The following is a 25,491-nucleotide window of genomic DNA, read 5'->3' as shown; positions in this document are numbered from 1 at the left end:
TTTTTATCACCATGAGTCTCCTTCACAGCCTTGAAATGTGCAATGTGCCTGTTTGCTGTCAAAAGAAACCAACACAAAACGCAGGCTGCTTCACTCAGGCCTCCTGTACTAAAATGTAATGCACTCTTTCTTGGCTACTGGAGGGATAGTTTATCAAACTGATCATATCTAAACACAAAGACTTGTTATTTTATGGAGTCATATAGAGATAGTCCATGTAATTCCTTCTGCTTCAGGTGACCATCACGCAAAAATTGAGTTAACATAAAAACAGGTAAGTAAATAGTGAATGGTTATTAGAGGCATTTACAAAAACATCAGTCAGCATCTCTGAGTGAGTAGATCTTTAGAAATCACTTCAGTTGGAGCCACAGTAGAGAAGACAATGGCTCACACATGACTGAAAGTATTAGAGATGACCAAATATTTTACATTTGTCTTCCTGTTAAGAGAGTCTATAAAAGGAAATAAAACAATGAAATGATCATTGAGTTCAGACTAAGAGTTTAATAGCAAAACACATTGAGAATACATGAGTATGAGTACACTTGCAAAATCAGAAACCCTCAGTCTATTTCGCTTCCATCTATTTATTAATTTTGAGAGCAAGAGTCTGTACTTTAGATGCCTCAAGATTATCTCTTTAACCTTTTGATAGTCTTATCTGTTGAGTCATCTTATTTGAAAGAGTAATTATTAGCGAAGAATGTATATTTCCAATGACTCCATTTCCATTTTTCCATCCCAGTGATAAACTTCATGGGGTGAGTGGATCAGGGCAACATCTGTTTCTTTTTCTATGTTATTAGTTTTGATAGACTTGTTTTACTTGAACAATTTATGAGTATAAAGTACAAGAAACTAAAGAAGGCACTATGTTTGGAAATGTTCGTAGGATGTAGACAAGAAATCACATGTAAATATGTAAATATTTCTTAGATTGAAACTGGGACCAATTCCAAAATCACCTATATTTTTCAAAAGGCAAAAAGTAAAACCTAAAACTAAAACAGCACCATGCTACTGAAATGCCTCATAAGTTGCAAATGTTCTGATTGTCCTATGTTTCTGTCTTGTTGAATGCTTTATAGATACACTTAATGAGTAGATAGCAGGAAAATATTGTTATTAAATGTTAACATAGAATTTTAAATTTGCTAGCATTACTAGAAAGGCAAACTACTAAATTGTATTTACAGAGTAATCTTGTCTACTACAATGAAATGAGAAATTCAAGATATTAAGACCTCGAGAGACAATTATTTAAATGATTTAATTATAGCACATGTTCTTCGACTGATAATGTTGTAATTATGCTTTAATTAACCAATCCTGCCAATATAATTAGATTTCCAGTATTTAGCACAAAAGTCCAATCTCAGTTGTGGCCCAAACTAGATTTTCAAGTACAATTTCTGTTAGTGATGTAGTTTGTTGCTATAATTTTGTTGAAATAAATCAGTATCTGAAATACAGCATACACTACATAAGTTTTTCAATCATACCTAGTGTTTTTATATCCAAGTATTAACAATATGACCAACAAAAAATATTGAGATTATTTCTTACATGATGAATTAAGTGGATATGACTTTTCCAAGATAACAAATACTAAGTATAAGGTTTTCAGATTTGCAAAGATAGCTCCTGAAACATAGTTGTGATGCATAATATGTAATAATTGGATGCAAATAATAATAATAATAATTACATTGCACTTAATTTTAACAAAACCTTGTTCAAACAAACACGAACAATGCTTTTAGATTTTTTTCTTTTTTTAGACAGGCTGTTGCTATGTAGGCCAGAATAGCCTGGAACTTGAAATCCTCTTGCTTTAGCCTCCCAAGTGAACCATTACGTTTGACTACACAAACAAGAGCAATGCTGATTTTATTGCTTTAAAAACTTCAAGAATATTTTGGTAGGTTGGATGATGTTTTAGCAATTATGCATACTAGCCCTGTCTCCATCTGTAATGCAGGGATATAATTTCTCACTAATTGACTTTGGTCAATGCTAGATGATTGTCTTTTGATAAACAGATATTTGACCAGGTCTCATGCCCCAAAACCTTGGTATGGTTTTGCACAAATGGGATTGCACTCCTAACTTTTGCCAACACAATTACAGGCTTTAGATGTTGTGACCTGTGGAGGATGACACACATGTTCAACAGGTAGAAGACAAACTTCAGCTAGAAGCCACCACTACCTGAGCCCAGGCTCAATCAGTTGAATTGAAAAATTGACTAGAGTGCATACACAAGAAAAAGAATCATCACTTATGTTCTCTATGAATTTCTAAGACATTCAGAATCATTGTGGTAATAGGAGACTTGTCTAAAGATGTTGTTAGCTGGGTGTGGTGAGACCTATCCTCTCTGGAGGTTGAGGCAAATAGATCTTGTTTCGAGGACAGCCTGTGTAACATAGTGAGACTACCTTAAAATAAATAAATAAATAAATAAATAAATAAATAAATAAATAGGAGATGTACCCCAGTATAAGAGTACTCACCCAATATACAAGAGGCCCTGAATTTGTTTCCCAATAGCAGGAATAAAATAAGTCATTGGTAATCAGTCTTTTTATTTAGTCAAAACTTCTGCTATGTTCAAGTCACAATCTGATTGAAGTAAATGGTATCATTATATCCTATCAAATAACCTCTGATAGTTCATTTTACTTTCAATTGCAATAGAATACTTCTTGGTTCCTGGAACTATGACAAATTGACTGAAACTGTGTCAGAAATATCACTATCATTTCTACAAAATGAATTTCTACTTTAGTTGCTTACTATAAGAATGTTTGGGTTTTAGTGTTTTGCAAGGAATCACTTTAATAGTTAATTTTATGTACCTAATACTTAGGAGATCTACTAATTCATAACAGCACCTCAATAATAAGTGTTAAAGAAAGTAAGTATATTATTTTTAGTCTTCTATCACCACTGACTTCAGAAACAGGGAAGAGTATAACTGAAATATGTCTTGTATCTAGAGTATCATCACTTTCTTCAATGTCATAGTTTAATCATTTTTGTGCACCTTCTATTAATCATTATACATAGTAGTTGGTAACTCAGTGTTTGGCCAGTATATGGACAAATGAACAAAACAATACAGGAACTTCAAAATTATAATCCAAGAAAAAAGCATGTCATTGGACATTACAATGATTTTAAATCATTGCTCTTAGTAGATTACAATGAAGATTTACTTTCCGGTTCTATTAAAATTTCACATACTGTGATCAGGTCATTTGTGAATTTTATTCTATTTTCAGTATTTTGAATGTTTTTATGTTCCATGACATAAGGAGAATATACTCAAAGGTACAACAATGAAAGTTTTAATCAGATAATACCTTGATATATCTTGTTACAAATCAGAAATGTATTATAGGTTAAAATAAATTTGAAATCTCAGAATAAGAAATATTTTAAAGAAGGGTAAAACATTATTCTTCAATGACATAATGCAGAAACATGACAAAATATAGTACCTATCAAAATATTTGTCAAATAAACCCTGAGATAAACTTTCTAGCAAGGATATTGTGTCTGAAATGACATAATAGTTTTATCAATTTTACAATTTTGTAATTTTACAATTTTTCTTACTCCTGACCAGTGATAACATAATACTTAAATTAGAATTAGTGCAAATGACTTGCTTTGTTATGTTTGAGGTACGCTTCATTTATTTTTTAAGATGAAAAACTATGAAATGTAAACTCTGTATATGTTTTTGTCAGTGCAAATAAATATTTCTAAAATCCTAAAGAATGAGGTCTCCATGTTAAGATCTGTTAAATGTCTTAAGAACACATTAATTTTCTACAAATTTTAATCAAATTCTCTAATGGTGTGGTTCTTTCACAAAAATTTAAAAGGTATTTCTTATTAAATTAAAAATGAATGTGTACAACAAAAGCTCAGTAGGATAGAATGAAGATTCCAACTATCTAGTTTCATTACAAGTATCTTATAAATTAAAATTAAATTTCATATTTAAAAAGCTGAAAAACATTCACTTTTATAAGATTAAAAGAAAAGAAGTATTAAAGGAAGTTAAATTGGATTTTACCATCTTCTTAATGGATTTCATCCTTAGTTTGACAATATGTTTCAAGATACAAAATTTCAAAAGGATCATTTTCAGAAATAATAACTAACCTATATTATAGATACGTGTATAAAGCCTTATTCAAACTCATTACTATAAAACTTATGATTTGTTTTATTTCTGATGAAGCCAATTAAGTCTCCATCACATCAATGTGAAACACATAATAAACGCAAAACTAATATTCATAAGACTCATCACACACTAGAAGGTTTTTATAACACATATTTTAATTTTATTGTAAAACTTTTAACAGTTAGATCTTTAAATGATGCTTTACATAACATTTATTTCACTTCTTTAATATTCTGTGCTTATGAATCTGTCCCAGGGATCTCCAGCAAGCATCCTCCTCACTGAAGTCAACCTACTTTTGGGGAACATGAACTGCTTCAAAACTACAGGGGGCTATTTGGTTAAGTGGTGCTGAACTGTAAGAAATAGATCCAGAAAATCTGTGCTCTGACAAAGTATATCTTCAGACCATATTCATAAAATGACATTCAAGTGATTAGAGTACATTTATGGCGCCTGTAAAATATTATGGACTTGTAATACCTGGTGAACGCTAAGATTATTCATGAGCTAATCCAAAACTATCTATGGCTAAGGAAAGCTATCAAAAAAACATCATTAGTGGAACTTTTGATTTTCAGGTGAAACCTTGGGGTAACTGGAACTTAACACTGATACTTTCCCAGAAAAAATTACACCAGGACCAGCAAATCAGAAAAGCTGTTTGATTTAGAAACCTTATGAATTACTATGACCCTGACCATCCAGTGTCAGTGGAGTGTGGGAGAATTGTGAAGCTTAATTTAACCTCCATCCACTGCTAGTGAAGGGGTTTCTTTGGAACATTTAGTTGGATCAAAAAATCAGCCACGTTTCAACTGAAAAATTATCCAAAATTGTGAGATATAACTGAACATACTGAAATCAGAGAAACCAAAATTTAAGACTAGCAGGATAATCAAGATACTTGGCTAATGAGTACATTTCTGGTCTTCATTAGTTTTATAGGTTTATTTTGTTTGTTTCCTGCCTATGGAGAATTTTAATGTTTTCTCAGTACCAATATTCTGAAATTTCACAATAATGGTAGAATGTGTGACTGATTATGCACTATTTATACTCGTAATAATTACTTGGTAGGCTCAATCTAGAGTTATGATGTCAGTTCTGAAAATAACTGATATATTATTTATTTCATAAGGTAATTTCCCTATTTGCCTAGTTCTTTTTAGCTTAAATGCTTATAATTTGGGTCTCCTAGAATAAAATGCTAATATTTCACTATTATACTTTCTGTTTCCTTCTCTTTTGTTATATTATGTATTGAACTGTTTCCTTAAATTTATCTTCAAAGTATTTTGAATTTTAATTTTCATTTTTAGAAATATTTTACTTTTTGAATTTATTCTCTTACTTATCTGTTAGAAGAAATTCAACATTATGAATGCAACATATGTCTCACTTTTTGGAGGAAGCTTAAATAAATTTTAGGCCCTTTTTTCTCTGTCTGGGGTCTATATTTACTAATTTTATTTTCACTACGTTTTTATGGGTTTGCTTTTGCATTTTTCAGATTTGTCTTAATTATATAGTGATTTTACTGTACAACTGTACTGACTGGCCACTGCTATCGGATATTAGAAGCAATCTGAAAGTATCATGTTAGGATGGCATACAATAGAGGATTTTACTACCATTTGACTAGCTGGTAAAGTACCTTCTCAATTGGTGAATCCTGATAAGTGCATGGAATTATTTTCTCTAGAGTTGATTGCTTTCTCCACAGAACAATCATCTCATTTTCTGTTTTGGCAATGTGTATCCAAATGCCAGCATTCTGCAAATGGATTAGTAAGTGAATTCTTACTCAGTTCCACTCTTTTCTGCTTTGTGATTCATTCTGCTCTACTTATAGCTGGACTTAGGAGTCAGTATTCATCCTGGTGCAATTTTTTCCCCAGAAAATACTGCAAGGGAATAAGTGAGCAATTTATGATGCAGTGCTGTCTTGGAGAGTTTTGTTACTCAGGTTTCCATAGGGCTGCCTGGTACTTTCTGTAACCCAAGTACTGTCTGATGAATTGCCTCAGGTTTTAGAAACAAATCTCTCTGCATTGTACTTGCATTGCAATTTCTGTTCTTCATGTCAATAATATTTCTTTAACTTCTTTGTGTGTTTTAAAATGTATTAGAATTTTGTGAGTTAATTTATTTACATTCATATATTTCTTTTTGGAGGTAATTTAGAAAAGAGATGCACATGTTAAATTTTCATGTTTAAACAAACACTCCAAGAGACTGAATTTCAAAATAGCATGCAGATTAATAAATTGTTTTAAATGAACCAGATATGATCAGTCTACTAATGACTACTAAAAGTCTATTGGATTCTGCTATAAAAAAATAACTGGTGATTTTTACAGGGATATATAAACTAGATAGCAATGTGTAGCCCAATGAATGTAACAGAGGAATTGGAAATGGCAAATACAGGCAACTGTCTTGAGCCATTTTTCTGGGCTAGTGACTATAGAACTAGTTTGAAGTTGTTGTTCTAACACAGATAGAATTTCATGGTGGTCTTAACTAGTACAGTGGCCATGGACTAAAAAGGGGGAAGACAGGTTAAAAATACAATTCCTAAGAGAACAGTAACTGTCTATTATTAATAAAAAAAGAATTAAAGTGGCATCTAAGGTATAAACTTGGGCAACTGGAAAAAGCAGAAGGCATTAAAGTCAGGCAAAGACGGAGGCAGTTAGAAGGGAACCTAGTTCTGGCCATCTTGACTGCAAACCTGCCTCGGTTGCCTGCCCATACAAAGGTAGATCATAATATCTGAGACATTGAGGAAGCTTTCTTGAAGATAGGTGACTTGCAAGAAGCCACGGAAAAGAGAAGAAATTGGGAGAACAAGAAAATGAAGAGACTGGATGAACTCTCAGAAGATTTTAAAGAAATTAAACTGACATAAAGATCCTGGACTGAGATTAATCAGAGAGATTGTTGGAAAGTCAGAAGAGTATAGCACAGAGAAGGGGACAAGTAATATAGATAAGAACTGATAAAACACTGTTGGATTTGAAGCAGAAAAATGAACATAAACCACATGCAAACAAGAGCATTTCATTGACGTGATGAAAGCAGTGAATCCATAGCAGTGCGTTGGGAATTAACAGTGGGTGTAGAATTAAAAGGGCACACCCAATAAAACTTTGTAGATAACTTTAAAATCAAGAAAAATTAAACTATCTAGCATATTTGAAAAGCCATCAATATCAAGTAAAAGACAAGGCTTCATTAAGATAGTAATGTTACTTGTAAGCATAAGGAAATCCTCTACACAAAAGAAAATTGATGCTTTAATAAAATGCTAACTAATTGTTATCAATATTTATCATATATCCAGGAAGTTAGCTCATTGGCAGAAGCAGCTGCCTGGCAAGTGTGAGGTCTTGAATTCAATCCCTGATACCGCAAATAAAAAAAAATTATCATATAACAAAATCATACTGTTCTTTATTATTTGCTTTCTTTCAATGAACATAGTATTTTCAAGGTTCACACAATGTGGCATATATTATTTCTAGTCCTTTTCTGATAAATAATAATTCATTTTGTAGATAACCCTATTTATTTATAAGTTCATGAATACGTGAGTTACTTCAAATTTTAGGATACTAAAACTATTTCCCTTACAAGGATGCATGAACAAGTTTCTGGATGAATCTACGTATTCTTCTTTCTTGGAGATAGGGAACTGCTTCAATTCTATAGTAATTCTATGTTTAATCTCTAAAGGAGTCATAAATCTGTTCTCTAAAATTCTTGTATATTCTCACCATTTAAAAATTATTGTGCTTAAAATTAGAATGTGCCCCTACGCCTCAAGCTAACTCAGCATCCTTGCTCCTCTGCACATGGCTGTCCTGTGGTCATACAGATGTTTTATTGAGCCTTCAAGAAAGAATTACTGTTCTTTATTTTTTTGTGGGGTTTTTTTGGTTGCTGTTATTTCAAGTTACTAAAACAAAACATCTTCTAGATGCAATGATCTCTAAAAGAACTTACGATTTTAGTTGTTAAAAGTAAATCTAAATTTATTAGGAGCAAGTTGTAACGTGGAACTTCAATTTGTGAATTATGCCATATTTTGCTTTATTTTTGATGGAATGTTATTTAGCACATAAATGGCTATAGAATCTCCTAACTAAATCAAAAATAAAAACATGAAAAATTTCAAAGTTCTTTCAACATTTTTTATACAGAAAATGTAGCTGATAAGTGGCCCAAGTCTTCATGAGTAATGTTAGGTGTACAACCAGCAGCAGAGGAGTCAATATAAATGTTTATTTAATATAAAACAATTATTATTTAAATAATAAAAAATAAATAACCAATGTCCAACCTAAATCTCATTACTTCCACAAGGATTTTTTTAAACCTCCATTTCCAGTTCACTGTACACTAATTGAAGTGGTTGTTTTATGCTGACAATTGATTTTTTTTAAATGAAAGAGGCAGCAGTGAAGTCAGCGCACTGCACCCAGCACTCCAGAGAGCAGCCTTCCATTGAATTTACTTAGACAGACTAATTGCTGAATTAGATGACCATTCAAAGTTATTGAGTGTATTTCAAGGACTTTCTTCTTAGCCCAAAGATAACTACATGGTTTTGGGTCACCACTGCATGACTAATTCAAAATCAAGAATTTAATGTCTTTCTGAAAAATTAACATCATAAATCTGAGAATGAGAGTAGCGTGTAGTCAGGAGGTAAGGAGTCCAAGTTCTTTTGTACATTCCCCTGAGCTATAGTCTGTAAAAGTAAAGGACGTTAAGAGTCAACTGATATAATACAGTCACACAATGTACAATCACTCAATTGATTAAGATTAACTGGCTCTATATTGCTATTGTAAACTATTAAGAATAGGAAAAATTTCTATAATGTATTTTATACTAAGTTTAATAAAATATTGAAAGTTTTCAGAAATTGGGAACTTTAAGATATTAATGTCTTTAGAAACTTTTGTTTATTTTTATGCACAAATGCTAATAACATAACTATTCACTCACAGTAAAGAACCTCTTTTCACTCCACAATAGATCCAAAGTTACTATTTGCCATATTGAAATTCTAAGAAGAACATTCATGGAAAATAGGCCGTCTATTTTGCACAATTGTTTTCTACATAAAATAAGAGAATCTCTCATCTCTGCCAAGATCCAGCATTGTGATTACTGGGATATATATTATAAAATATCTAGTTATTATTTGCTGGTAAGTAATAGTTAAGATTATTGTTTTCCTCACAGTTAAAATCAGATTTATTTTATATATGAAGACATTTTGTAAAGGAGTTTTAGTCCCTATAAAAATGAATATTTAGTAGAAAGAATATACTTGTATGTATTGAAATTGCTAGGTTTGAGGAAATAAATGTTCTCTGAACCTACTGCTTTTAACAACATTGCAATGCTTATTGGTTTTTTAGTGCAAGAATTATAGAAAATTGGTATAATGTTACTTTTTATGTTTCATATTCAAAGTAGGTAAATTAATTTTGAGTGGGGCATTAGCATTCACAGCTAATAATATTCAGCAGTAAGGGTTTTAACCGCTGACCATTTTCTCTGAAAAATGATACATGTTATTTAACATTTTAAGATAAATTGCTGCGTAACTGTAACTTTTGCTGATAACTTTGCCATAAACAAACACAGTCAATATGAAGAAGAAATTGCAAAATTGGTTTGCTAGGAAAGCAAATCTGAATTTTAAAAGTTTACAGGTTTTTTAATCAGATATTGAAGTAAGAGCAATAAAATGTTGTTGTTCATCTGTATTATCCGAGGGCAATTTACTGATAGAAACACCTAAGAAAGTTAATGTTACACTTGAGTGTAACACTTGGCAATTTGCTATACAAAATTTATCACAGGTGTTCCATAAAGGAATGGCCATTGTCTCCCCCAAAAGGATTTGGACGGTAGAGAAATTCTGGGAAGTACCGATCGGTTGGTACAATGACTTGCCTGAGAAAGAAGCCAAAATCATAGGTGAAAAAGGGTATGCACGAGTGCATCTCCTCTTTAAGGTTGCTGCTCTCCATTCAAAATGACCCACATATACAGTAATGAGACCCTGAAGTACCTGAGACAATCCTTGAAGACCAAGTGACAATCCACATATCTTTTCAGCATTTTTTGAAAGGAACATAAATATAATGCTTTCTCTAAATGGTAATATAAATTAAAGCTTTTTATGCCTCTCTCCAGACTTCTCCCTAGGAGGACTTGATTTCTTACAAATTGCCTTGTAAGTATAGCACTTCTCCTTAGACACTAGCTCAGGATTCCATTTCTAACAGCCTGCTACTTTGGTCTCTGGAAACCCTGCCCCACCAATAATGCTCCACACCACCTATGTCTTATGATCCTTACAGTCCTACTTTGCCTAATATGGCTAAAATTTTCCTAGAAAAACTATTTGGCAATCTTTATTAAGAATGCTTAGAATCATTAACAAATATCCTTAGATACAATACCCAGAATATATCACAGGCAAAAAAAGGTGCAAAAAGAAATTTAATCCTATGGATATTCCCATTAGCAGACTTTATTTTCATGACAAATTGGTAAATATTATAAATCCATCTTTAAATAACTGAATAAATCAAACCATAATTCTCCCATATGGCAAAATGATATGCAAGCAGTAATAGCTACTTGGTAAGTAATTTTATGCCATGAAAAATGTATTTGTTATATGATGTACATGAGTAGTTCAAGTTAGAAAGCAAAATGTACTTTACATTTCCAAACTCATTTTGAAAAACAGCTAAAGTATTGATCCAAAAATATAAATACATGTAGGAAAAAAGCCTTGCAGGCTTATTTTGAAGAGCATGCTTCTGTTTTATAAGCAATATAGGCATTTTTCTACTTCTTCTGTCAATTTTTCTAAAATAATGAAATTCAATTTGTGACAATGAACATTATTTATTCCTCAGTAAGAAAAATTAAGTTATATTAAATATCATGTGCCTTGGTCACTTTTCTCTCATTGCTGAGACAAATATCAGACGCTCAAAGCCAAAGGGGAAAATGTTTATTTAGCTCATGGTTTGTAGAGGTTTCAGTCCATAGTTGGCTGGCTCCAAGGTAGGAGAGCAAAGGAGAAACAGTTCATGGTGAACAGAAGGTAGTAAAGGAAGCAAGTGGCAAGACAAACCTCTTTGTGTCCCTTATATTGTATCCAGGCTACCAGGATGAAAGCAGTGCCAAACCAATCAGTGGACTGACTTAGTGATCAGCCACCCTTAATCCTAGCATTGCATCATGAGTCAATCGTACACTCTAGATTCAGCCACCTCTAAAAAAAACCCCACCTATGACTGCTTGAGGCTTTGGGGAGACGTTTAAGCACAAGTCATTATATTATCTTGTACAAGGTGGACCTTCTAGGTATGTACAAGGTACCAAATCCATTTAATAAAACGTTTACACTGTTCATATATTCTATAAAGCACATTTTTCAAATGATCATGGTGTCTTATATTCTCCAAAAGTTCTGGTGTGAATTTGTATTCTAGAGGAAAGAAGTGACTTCATAGTTTCACAACTTAAATAGTATCTCTGTGCTGACAACCAAATGTGGTCTCCATTGAATTTTGAGCTCTCCCCTTGGAAGCCTAGGAGACGGATTTGTACTCAAAACACACCCACACACTTCTCCAGAATTCCTTTGTTCACTTAATGATAATATCATATTTCCATACCTAATTAAAACTAGCCATATAGAGGAATTTAATAAGTATATGTTGACTAATTTAATATGGTAATTATTTCAATACTTAAAAAGTGGCATTTTCAAGCTAAAAAAACCCTACCCATGTGTTTAGTAATTAATAGTGGGGGGTATGGGGTAGAAAATGAAGTCAGGTCAATAGCAGACAGAGAACACAAGTGCTTGTGGACTACCATATGGAGGAAATCTTCCCTCGAAAATAAATACAGCTGACTTGTTTCCATTTACTTATCTATGGGCAAAAAGGCAAGAGATACATTTATCTCTATTATTAGATGTGATTTATTTGTAGAACACAGTCAAGAAATGAGTGAAGCATATTACAGTAAAAAATAAATGCACCCAAACACTAAGGCATCATCTAAATCTGTGGATTACCCTTTGAAATATGTTCCCATGTCTATATCCTCCCTTGGCCCATAGTATTCTCAAATTGATAAATTCTCACTACCAGAAGAAAATTTTCCATACCTTTTGCATAGCTGACACTGTGGGGATTATGTTACTTGGGTTTTGATATCACAGGGCATAAAGCAACTCTAGTCAGGGCTCATACACATTATCAGCAGTCAGAATTCTGGTAAAATCAAAACCTCCTCTTTATCTTCAGGAAAGCGGTTTATGAAAGAGTATGTTCTAAGGCATTGAAATTTAATATTTTAGTGACACATGTTCAAAATATGATTTCCTGTTAGACTCTACAAAAACCTAATTTTCAATCACACCCTCCTAGTAGACTTTAAAAAGACGGACCTCAAAGGTAGCATTGTATTTGATATTTTCTGGTAGCCTCAGAACAAAACTTAAGTATGTATAATTGGAGATCTGCACACTCTCATAGAGATGAAAGAATGGGGCTCACTCTAACACAGAAGCTAAAAGGAAAGTAAGCTTATTTCCCTCTGCCACCCTGGAAAGGCATGGCTTTGAAACTACGAACAAGGAAAGAGGAAAGTAAGGCTGACGATGTAAATTGCATATTCCTTTGTGAATAAATTCTTATGTTGAGCAGGTTTTCCTAAACAGCACCTCCATTCCAATTATCTACCACAGAGTTTCTGTTATACATTCAACTCAGATATCCCACAAAACAGCTGGAATGTTTCCCTACTTGATAGGTATGTTTATGTATTCATAAACTACACATATGTTTTGTCACACTAATATATTACACATTCTACATACCTTCCTACAACCAAAAATATTTAGACAATGAGATACAATAAATAAACACTGAATTTCTATCTCTCTGCCTTGTGTTCAGTGAATTATCTTGTGCGTTTTCTGGGTAATGCTTATTTCTAGAAGCTGCTAAGATTTTGTTGTATCACAGCAAAAAGAACTTATCAATGTTATACCTGTTTTTACTTTATCATCAACTGTATACTATGGTTTCAAATAACCTGCAGCTACACATCCTGTCATAGTGGATGTTGCTGTGAGCATCTGTCTAACCAAAGACATGGCCGGCTGCTGATGCATAGCTAAATCAACATAATCCCACCCCTAGTCCAGTAGTATCATCCAATGATTGGTTGGAGCAGGAGAATAAAGACACATCTACTCATCTTGAAACACAGCAACCTAAAGGGATCTTTCTATCCTGAGTTCCTATTGGGGTTCAGTGAGGCCTCTGTTAAAACTACAGTTCAGTTCTCCTCCTTCCTGGACATGATCCTACATTTCTTATTCCCTGATTGGCTGCAAGGGCCACAAATCCCCACTCCAATTCTGTTCCTGCAGCACTATCAGATCCACGTTCTTTACCATATACTACAAGTCCATTTTGCTCAGATATCTGCTGCCTAACACATTGTTTATTGAGCCACTGGAAACTCAAGAAGGAAAGCCATATCTCAAGTTGTCCTGAAGCATCATTAGATTCTCACTGAGTTTTGATCAATTATCATCTGAAAGTACAGAAGCACTCTTTGGTTTTCAAACTGTGGGGAAGAAAAACTAGAATTCCAATGAAATCCGGCACATAGAAAGACTTCTCTTCCTCTAAGTACCAGAGTGGTACTGCTCTAGACCACAGAGTTTCTCTGTGTGATTACAGTCTTTATGCTGCTGCTCCACTGTTAACACAGTTCCATCCTTCACTGTCATTTCACCTCCTGTCCCAACCTCAAGGCTACTCAGTTCCACAAAATGCTAGTACCTGGCCCACAAGCATCAAAAGGTACCCTCAAAGTTCTTCTCTGGAGGAATTAACTGTAACTCCTTAGCGCCTGGGTTTTGCTCACCTGTAATCCTGATTCTACATTCTTCAGTGCAACTGGCTTCTGTAGCTCTCAACCCAAGTGAGCCACTGTTATCTCCTGGAAGGATAAATCTATTGTACTATACCAGCTCCTATATAGTTCTTACATGTCTTCTTAAAATACAGAGACCCCTAAGTTTCTGAGAACTGGCCCTCAGAAATTTAGACTTTCCCAACAATTACGAGACGCTTACCAGTGGAGTATTTTATATACAAGGAAAATTCAGGTCCATTCTCTGGAACATAGTATCAACTATCCATAGAATATTTTTCTTCAAAAATGAAAATATATATGCATGTAAACTGTTAGAGAATGTCTAGTAAGTAAAAACTTAAATACCAAATTGGTATTTACATCATGTAACATAATGTTAATCCCAGTTAATAGAGTATTTCAATGAAATATTCTTTTGAGAGGTATCTTTCATGCTTCATATATTATACATTAAAATGCAAGTATATAGTTAGTTGATGAAATAACATTATTAAAGGTAAAACAGAGGGCTGGGGATCTAGCTCAGCAGCATGGCACCTGCCCTGAAAGCATGAGATTGTGAGTTCAATTCCTTGTTCAAAAAAAGCTAAAAGCATTTTACATCTATTTCACAACAACCATTAGGCAGATTAAAACATAACGTGTAAAAGATGATGTAGTACATGAAATAAGTATTAAAAATATAGATTACTCATTTACAATTTATATTTTGTTGAGAATACAGAAACCGGGGCTGGGGATTTAGCTCAGCTGCATAAGCGCCTTCCTTGCAAGTGTGTGGTCGTGAGTTCGATCCCTGGTACCGATAAAAACGAAAAGTCCAAAAAAAAAAAAAAAAAATACAGAAACCTTCATAGCAAGGTTCACAGAGTGACATGGAAGATAACCCTGGCATCGTCTATATTTTGATATGTGTTTTCTTTAATAGTTAGAATAGTGAAGTTTATTCATTGAAGATGATGTGTATCTTAAGATTGTTATTATTGAAATATTGAGTCATGGCTTGTTTCACGGCTACAGATTGTTTTCCTGCTGATGTAGCACTGCACAATTGACAATAGATGACAAACATTCAACTAATTATTTGGGAAATCTTAATACTAATCAGTTATTCTACTTTGAAGTAGAATTATCAGATATAATTAACAAAGATATCAATTATAATAGAAAATAGCCACATGTTAGTAACATTGAATATAATACAGGAACAGCACTTACCTGTATTACATGCTTCAGTTTATCAATTATCTGATTTATTACAGGATCAGATCCTTTGACTCTGACTTCAGGATTTCCAGATTGGGCTTTGATTCCATTTCCAACCACACGCTGAGTATAGCTAAAGGAGTTAAAAGCAGAGACACATGACTTAGTAACCAGGCCTGCATGTTATCTGCCACCCTGCTCCAGTTGAGATGGGTTCAAAAAATTTCCTTCTATAAGAGGAATACACATATATAAAAATTCAAAAACAATTATATCTATTTTTTGAACATAGCTGTTACGCATGTTTTTATTTATATAAAATGCTTATCATGAAAAAATACACTGTTCTAAAACCAATATTTTCTCCTCTAGACTCCAATCAAAACTCATTACATTTTAAATGTTATTTACCAATATGCAGAAAGACTTGACTTTATCTGATTTTATCACCAGTTCTTGCTAAATTACACATATAAATGTGCCGAATTTACAGCAATTTATGTAAGTTATAGATAAGTTCCAATAATATTATCTATAGAGTGTTCATATATATTTAACTATACAAGTCAAATTTATTAACTTTATAATCAACTATAACTTGTAAAATCTTCAAATAAAGGAAACATTTGGCTTTTACTAGGATTCATTTCTTTGTAAAAGGATGAATTCACAGGCAAGGAAAGCTGTTTTAAGGTCCACTGCCTTCTCCAATGACAATCATACAGTTAGAATCCATCAGTCACACATATATTTAAGCTGCCTATTGTATTCAAAGTCCTATATAGTTGAACAGGATCTTAAGAAATTATAATTTTTGTCCACATAATATTCACTACTCCCTTGGGAATATACTATAGAAATTAAATCATTCTTTGGGGGATTCTTTCATTTTTAAAATATCTACTGGACTTCAGGTGTATGGATGGGTTTGATTTCCAGATAGTTTAATTTAGTACAAAGAAAAGTGAATAGTAAAAGGCAACACTATTGCAGCAGCTGGAAAGAACAGTGTGTGCCAAGTTTGAGGAGGTGATGACAGGGCGGTGGATATTCAGAATTTGGAAAGTTCCATTGGACTCACACAGTTAAGGAAAAGCTAAAGAAAAGTTACATCGTAGGAAGCCATTGTGATAATAATATAAAAATAAATCTTCAATAGTTTGCTTAGTGAGAACTGCAGAACAAATGCTACTATCCCAGGAAGGGAAAGAGAAAAAGCACAAGCAACAATACACACACAGGGAAGAATAACTAAGCGTCCATCTACAAAGTCAAGAATAACTAAGCGTCCATCTACAAAGTCAAGAATAACTAAGCGTCCATCTACAAAGTCGAGAAGATAAACACAGAATGGAGCCACATGGCAAAGCTTCTCTCCTCTGAGCAATCTGTTGGTTTACTTTAATATAATTATAGCAGCATCAGAGATTTTTCAGCAAGAATGCTCACATTATTTCACTATGATTTTCTTCCCATTGTACAGTTCTTATCAACTCATATGCATGCTATGGATTTTCTGCAATAATGGAAAATCTTTGAAAGGGTGAAGTTCTGATATTAAGAATATGAAAAAATGAAAGAGGTTTTACAGAATATCCAGCTCTTCCCAAGATGTTGTACTCTACTGACCTATTTTAAAAAGTGCATCAAACTATTCCTCACTAGGTTCTCCAAATGATATTAAATAATAGAACTCTTTGATAATGATATTATTAAATATATCAGAAAAATATAATAATATTAGTAAGTCTTGACTTAAAAACTAAGCTTGAGCTAACTTACTTGCACAGGTATAGGACATTTAGAGTTAGGTTTTTCAGTATCCATTCGGGATTTGAAAGAATACACAGCAACAAAAAATAATAAAAGGCAAACTACTACAAATATGTTGCTTCTTAACTTTGAAAGAATCAAATAAATTTAAATTCTACACAGCACTGTTACGTTATTCTTCATTATCTTGATATTCCAAGCAGATTACACATTTGGCTTCCTTATTAATATTGACCATTAATAATGATGAAGATAAACAATATCATTTGAATTATACAGATAAATGCATAACTATGATTCGGGCAATGCTTTAGTTATTCTCTTTGGATTTCATCCTTTTATCTTCTTGATAATTACCCATTATGAACAGGAGTATGTGCCACATGGCGCTCAAAGTACAGGAACTGTAAGTGACTAAAGTCACTTGCTGTTTTAATCTAAATTTGATTTCTGTATCTGTCTCCTCTTCCCACATGCAAAGCCTGCAAGTAGCATGGTTGCAAAAGCAGGTCAAGTTTTGGGCACAATGGACTTTTCCCATGACTGATTTGGACTTAGGATTTCTTGAAGCCTTTGGTGTGACTTCCTTAGAATCCACCAGGTTAGAATGTTTCTACTCAACTTTCCTTTCCTGTCCTGAGTCAGTCTTGCTTCTCAACAAATGTATCCCCAGCCTTACCAGCTTCTCTATATCCTCGCATAGAGCTCTTCTTCACAAGCACCCTTTTGTGCTCAACTTCCTTTTACCACCCACCCAGTCTGAGATGTCTTTTGATATTTGTATTACAACTGCGCCCTTTCTACAGATTAAGAATCCACAATCCTAACAATAACTAAATAACTAAATAACTAAATAACTTTCTAAAAGCCACAGCCTTTGTAAAGTGTGTAGCAGGAGTTTGAACCCAGGAATTGTGAACTTTTAAATACATTCATTCCATGATTAGTGAAAACTATTGAAATCAAGGAAAATGCATTAGCCATACAATTAGTTTCATGTAATTTGTTTTGAGATACTAGGAATGGGAGTCTGTACCATCACACTGAGCCTGTTTTGTTGTCATTGTGCTTATTTGTTTGTTTGTTTTTGAGCTAGAGTCTCACTAAATTGAAAAGCTGAGCTTGAATTTGCAGTTCTCCTGCCTCAGCCTCCAGGAATGCTAGGATTACAGCAGTGCACCAAACACAGTTTACATTTTTACTCTTTTTAATACCATGCTATAAAAGGCAAAAATGCTTATAGTTAGTAAGGGATATACAATTTCCTTCAAAAGAATCTTCAGCAACAGTTCCATTTCTCAAGCTAAATAGTGAAATAACAGTTGATAGCAAGATCAGAAGAAGCTAACAGAAAGCCATATGTGTTTTTCTAAGACTTTTAGAAACATAAGCATAATGCAGGCAATGGAAACTGAGACTCTTGTCTTAGTTTCAACTACTCTATTAATTGATTTAAATTCTAGCTTATTTGCAGACCGGGAGACTTTCTGTTACATTGCAGGAATTATATTGCATATTAATTGAAGGAATTCCTTATCATTTCCTTTTGTGCTTATTTTTCAGAATTAAATAACTATACGGACTTGGGTAAAATGTATCAAACTATAACAGATGAAGAATAAGACTTTCAGCTACTGTATTATTGAATATTTAAAAATAACTTTCTACTATCATTCAGATAAGGAAAAAAAACTGTGAAGTAGGAAATATAAAATACTTCAATTAAGTAAATTCTGCTTCCGTCAAGTTAAGAATGCATTGCAGTAGTGGTACAGAGAGACCAGAATGGTTTACATAAAAAGTGGAGATCTCATGTTGGCAAAGACGTGAAGTGACTCACTTCCCCGCAGCAGTTGAGAGGGAAGTGATCGCTACGCCGTTAATTGACCTTATGGCGACTCTGAACATGTTCCATGAGCCCAAGTATAAGGCCTATGATGTTTATCAAAGCAGGCACAAGAACGTTCAGGAAGCTCCATCACAACAACCCCAAACTGGATACAACTCGACTGCTTATAAATATTAACTCAGGTAAACAAATGGCCACACATTTATATAAAGAAATATTATACAGCAATGAGAATGAATGAATCACAACTGTCCTCAAAAATATTAACAAATCCCACAAAGTAGATGGTAAACATACATACTACATTGAATGATTTACTTAGAAATTTCCCAAAACTTTGAATTATGCTACAGATCACTATTAAGTGACTTGAAAATTTAGAATGCAAAATATTATACTATATTATTTGAGCTTTAATTTAAAAAACAACTGCTTTTGTTTAAAAAAATATTTAATTGTAGTTCTTGTACACTTTCTTTCTCTTAATGTAGTTACAACAAAAAAATCTTCATTAAACTACATATAGATAAAAGACACACATAGATATTTTTAATGTGAAAAAATTGTGCTGTCATCACTGAATGAGTAATTTAGTATCAGAATTTGAGAACTTACACCTTGAGCCTTTAATATGCATGCAAAATATTTTCATATTGAATTTTCTCTAAAAATGCATTTTATTTGAATCTTAGTATAAAATTTAATAGATCATTAATTACTTCTGTTTCCTCTAAACGTACACATGCAACGAATAAAAATTTCAAGATTCTCTACTGAAAACATGTTCATGTTTCAATGAGGAGAGAGCAAAACACAAAAATACAAATATCCAAATATTTTTGGAGAAACAGACTCACCATGTGTATTTATGTCTCCTATGTAGGGCTAGTAGGTAATGGATGACATCAGTTGAATAACAGTGTTCCTAAGTAGGTATTTTTCCTTGTTATTCATTAACAAGGAAAGAGCAACCACCAATATATTTATATTCTACAAAAATTTTTGAAATGATTAACAAAGTTTCACTTCTCTCTGTGCTGAAGATATAGACTATTCAAAGACGTGCTGATAAGTCTATGTACAATATTTCACTAGGCAGGCATTTCCCCTCCTTGTCCAACATGACCTATTTGACAATGCTGCTGTGCCCTACTGACTGATATTAGCTTCATTTTCTTTATGAAGCAATAGATATTAGTTCAGATTCACACCAAGTACGGTATTTTAAAGCACAGTTTCTGAGAGGAGGTATATGCCAGGAAGCTGATCCTGGGTTTACAAATCAGTTACAGGGTTCTATCAAAGACTGATTTTTGTAACTTCACTGAGAAAGGATGTAAAAACATGATCATTGATACCAGATGATGAAAATATCTGATCAGCTAGCCTTTTACCACAATGATATGTCCTAATAATTAATAGTGAGATTGGGAGTCACATTGTGTTGGGTTTTTTTTATTTGGTTCATTTATTTTTTTTGTACAACTAGTTATATAAGGGGATACTGAAATTCTTTCCATTTCCAGATTTTGAGTCTTCTGATCTCTAGGAGATATGGCACCAGTTTTCTCACTAGTCCTAATAAGTATGTTACTAGCTTGGGTTCAAATTAATTCAAAGGAGGTCGTAATGTGCATTGCAGGTGTTAATCAGTAAACCATTCTGCAAGGACAAAGTTGCCTTCCAAACTACATCTGAGAATCCCTTTCTGGTTCTGGTATTTAACATGCAACTGAGTAATAGTAATTTATTTTATGTTAGTTTTTCTCAAATTTGGGGGTAACTTCAAATACTACTGATGACATGTTTTGTGTACTTTTTACTTTCTCTATAGCCTTTTCTCTCTATATTGAAAATATTAGTCTTTAAAAATCCCAAAATGGAAAGGAGTTTTATGATGGATTTTATACACTAGGTTTCTGAGAGTGACCTTTCATGGTAGGTAGTAGGTTTAGAGGAGATTTGAAGAATAAATACAGTGGTGGCATCAATGTAAAAACAATTAAACCGGGGCTGGGGATTTAGCTCAGCGGCATAAGCGCCTGCCTTTAAAGCAGGCAGTCGTGAGTTTGATCCCCGGTACCGATAAAAACGAAAAAGACAAAAAAAAAAAAAAAATTAAAAAAAAAAAAAACAATTAAACCTTTGGTGATCTTTACTATCTCATTTCAATTCCTGAGCCAGAAAACCATGTTACCCTCATCTCTATCATTGATTTACCCTAACAATTATATAAAAATAATTTCTAAAGTTTGGAGCTGTGTTTCCAAATTTGATGAAATCAAAATAAATAGAATTAATGGAGACTATATTGTGATCGATCATTATTATAACTAATCTCTCATTGAACACAGCATATTTTGTGATATCTTTTAGATAATGTCACCAATATTATTTTAATAAGATAATGCCATGGTTTGCAGAGCAACCAATAAGAAATTTTTAGCACATCACTACAAGACAACAAATAAGAATGTGTTTAGAAAGATTTATAAAACAAAATCTCATTAAAAGAATATATATTAATCGCTCTTCACCCTCCCTCCATTTTGCAAGGCATGCACACCTCTGTGCATGCCAGTTTAGCCAGGTGAGCCGCGTAAAGCAACTCCTGAAATTTTATAAAATAAGCACCTGAAGTATGTTATTTTCATTTGAAAAATTAATGATTGCACGTACAACAGATCTATAGTGTTTAGGAAACTATCATTTCAAAAAACATTGACTATTTTAAAGAACCGTTGTAAGTAAACGTCTATGTAAACAAATACTATTTTCCTTAACCTTCTAATCCTCCTCTTCAAACTAGCAAGAAATAGTAAATACCTGAATTATAGTCAAAGCTATGCTTTTATCTTTTTAATTTTTACTCAAAAGCTCAAAACAAGTGATAATATTTTAATTTATAATTGTTTTTTAATTCCAAATGATTGTCCAAATTTAAAAGTATCAATTATACTTAACCCCATATATTGCTGTATCTGTTCTGAAATGCTACCTTTAATTTTGGTCACATATTTCAAAATTAGACTCTTCTTAGTAAGATCAAGACTCTTTCATGGACTTATGAGGATTGGTATTCACAATTTGCACTGAATTTCGCTATCATTTTACTAAACAATACCAATTCATGAATGTAAATGCTATTTAGGGAACAACTATTATCTGAGTACAAGTAAATATTATTTTGAGCTAACAAATGAATTAAATTATTCAGAGTATAAATTTCATTTAATCACTATTTTATTAGAGGCATTATAAAATCCTAAACACTCCTAAAATCTTTTTTGTATTTATTCAAATGTAACTGATATCAGTATTAAGCTGAAGATTAAAAACAACTATTGATTGCATACAATATTTAAAAATTATTTACAGGGTCCAATATAAGATTACCAATAAACTGTACAAATGAAATAGTGTACCTGGTATTGCTTGCCAATTCACAATATAATAACAACTTCTGAGTGTCAAATATACTAATTGCCTAGAGTCACTATGAAAAATTGTCATAAGTCTGGTGAGTTACAAGGACAGATGATATACTCTCGTCAATTCTAGTGTGTATCTGATATCAGGTGTCACATGGCCATATTCTCTAAAGACTCCAAGAAAGAATTCTTCTTTCCCTCTTCCAGTCTCTTCCAGTAGATCCCAATAACCCTGTTAGCTTGAGGCTATATCTCTCCAGTTTCGGACACTTATATCCACTGGTCCTTCGCTGCATTTCTATATTTCCCTTTCAATTTCCCACAAGGACACCTGCATTGGATACAAAGGTCACCCTTAGCAAGGAGGACCTCACCTTAGTCCTCAACTAAATTACATTTGAAAATATCTCATTTTCAAATAAAGCCACAAATTTTGGTGGGCATATTCTTTAAAGGTACTCTATCAAACACGCTATACATAGCTTTCCAAATACAAAAACCTAGAAGCTGCCCAAATAGAAACAAATTTTCCCCTTGGACCTCATCAAAATTGTATTCTAATTTTCTCAACATAAATTCTATAAAGTAATATTTATATTCACAAGTTCATCTCAAACTATAAATTGGTTTGTTTCTGTGGGCTTTAAAAATAATCGATTTTGGAAATTATCAATACACAATGCCTAGCATTTTCCATATTCTCAATGATTTCTATCACCCATCAAAAATGAACAAAACCAAGGACATTTTCTGTTATTATGTACACAAATAAAAACGATACCCTAAAAATTATTGTTCTCCTCTAAAGTGAAAGCCCACCCACCTGCTCTGAATCAAGTTTAGTGAGAGCATTACAGTGCTACTTTGTCATGAAAGTGTTGACAGCTGATGCTTAGGGAACCCATATAGGCACACAGAATAAATTTTAATCACACTTAATATGATAGCAAGATTGTGACAATTTTCAAATGTGACCAATTTCATTAAATTAGTTACATTGATTAGGCTCAGCTCAGCTCCCCAATTTATATAAATAATTCACAAGATATAATTAGGGTCTTCTGGTTTTATATGTTTAAAACTACAATATTTTAACTGGGATTTTTTAGTAACTAGTTATCATACTTTATCACCTCAAGGTTGTGAGAATCTTTAGCATACCACTAAATCTAGCACTCTGCCTTCAAGAAGAAATATACCTATGGCAGGAATGCATTGCCTGGCATTCATCTCTTGGTCTGCAGCTTAATGGATTTTTTTTGTCTGTCTTTGTTGACAGCAACATAAATTTAAAGCTGGAAGGGACTTTAAAGGTCATTTAGTTCAACCCAAACATGTTTTAAAATAAAATGAGAAAGTATGTTTATTTCATCATTTTGTATGTATGCACGGTGCATTTCTGGGAAAGCATCTGACACAGCTTTTTAATAAAAGGCACAGACATTTTAAAACCAGGGCAAAGGACAAAATAATGAAAGGAGGAGGTGATGATTATAGAAGGCTATCTAACCAAGGAGACCTATCCCTCAGACAAAAACTGAGCTATCTCCCCAATCCACACCAAGTTTTCATACAAGATACTTGTGCGCATGATTTACATTATGCAAAATTACACGATGTTAAATCCCTTACATGTTGTTAATCTATTGGAGCCTGGTACAGCACATGATTTAATTAAAAATGTATCTTTTGAGAACTTAGTAAATCAAATGACCAATATTTTCCTGAATTTAATTTTTTAATTGATATTTTATTTTATCCCTCATGGAGAATATAGTCTCAGGATAATATGTTCAATTACCATAGAAAAATGGTCTCAGGGTGAAAACTATTTGAGACATATCACAAAGCAGAGGTTGGGTCTAAAAAACATCTTGTTCCCACAGTAGAACGTGAGCAAGCATATCACAAAAACACACTAAAGACACTAAGGCCTGGAAGTCATAAGGAGGATGCATTTTACTAACAGACAGTTTAGTACAAATTTGCTAATAGATGTGCATTGATCATACATTGAATGGAATAATTGTCTTTTTCTCACTCTTGAAAATTCATATTTCAATAAATGATTTTATACAAGCATAAAATTTTCAGTTTTAAAATGAGGCCCCTTAGCAATGCTCTCCGAGTTGAAGGGTCCTGATGCATGGCCCTTGTATCTTTAAATGTGGGATGGGAACTTGTCAAATTAGTCCAAAGCTCCGATTCTGTAACTTTTGTTTATGAACAATTTTCTGCTCTTATTTTAGACTTTACCAAATAAAACAGTTAATATACTTATTTTCGGACTAGTAACATGAAAACTAAATTTGTATATGCAAATATATGCATATACATATGTACAATACATGTATTATATACATTTTTTTAATTTAAGGAGAAAAAGAAAAAAAACAGAAAAAGGATACAAGTTATACAGAATTTCAGAAAAAATAAACAGTAGGAAATCACTAGTTAATAGATTACATATTGTTATCTTAGAAAGAGTTGTTCAAGTTATCAAATTAAAGCATATAAAGTGGACTTTCAAACAGCGAGACTGGAGACAGTTTTGTTCAATGATCCAACAAAACTCAGTCATATGGTTATCTATCTTACACACTTAAATATATATGCAGTTATATTCTTTAGAGCACTTTCTTTTCCTTTCTTTTGTACAATGACAATTACACATTTTGGGTTTTATTACTCTTATAGTTCTTATTACTTTTTTTTGAAGAGAGTAAAACCAAATGTGACATAACAGAACAGAGTCAGTCAAATCAAAAGGATGGACATAATAGATAATGTAAAAACAAAATACTAGGTGATCCACAATGGTTACCATACTGCCTCTTACTATCTTAAAAAGAATTGCCTATATCATCAGTTATAATAAAATTGAACAAAACAGTAAAGAATAAAATCAAAACATTGGAGACATTACAGGAGTTTAAAAGAAGATAATAGTCAACCTGAATGGGCATCATAATGAATCTTATTGTCTCCACCGTTATTACCTATACTTTCGAACT

General features: G+C 32.8%; 1 protein-coding gene across 6 annotated transcripts in view; it reads right to left on the bottom strand.

Annotated features, from left to right (window-relative positions):
- Gpc5 (glypican 5) overlaps nucleotides 1–25,491 on the bottom strand; it is a 1,275,996-nt gene that overhangs the window by 849,478 nt on the left and 401,027 nt on the right. For all 6 annotated transcript variants that reach the window (XM_063246926.1, XM_063246927.1, XM_063246929.1 and 3 more), the window contains exon 6: nucleotides 15,437–15,557. In XM_063246926.1, coding sequence (XP_063102996.1) covers nucleotides 15,437–15,557 — 121 coding nt within the window. The remainder of the gene's footprint in view (nucleotides 1–15,436; nucleotides 15,558–25,491) is intronic.

The sequence above is a fragment of the Cavia porcellus genome, unplaced genomic scaffold (assembly GCF_034190915.1).
Source record: "Cavia porcellus strain 051 isolate PalLab524CR breed Dunkin Hartley unplaced genomic scaffold, mCavPor4.1 scaffold_4, whole genome shotgun sequence".
Taxonomy (NCBI): domain Eukaryota; kingdom Metazoa; phylum Chordata; class Mammalia; order Rodentia; family Caviidae; genus Cavia; species Cavia porcellus.
Note: the sequence above shows the minus strand (reverse complement) of the source record. Positions and strands in the feature narration are given on the sequence as shown.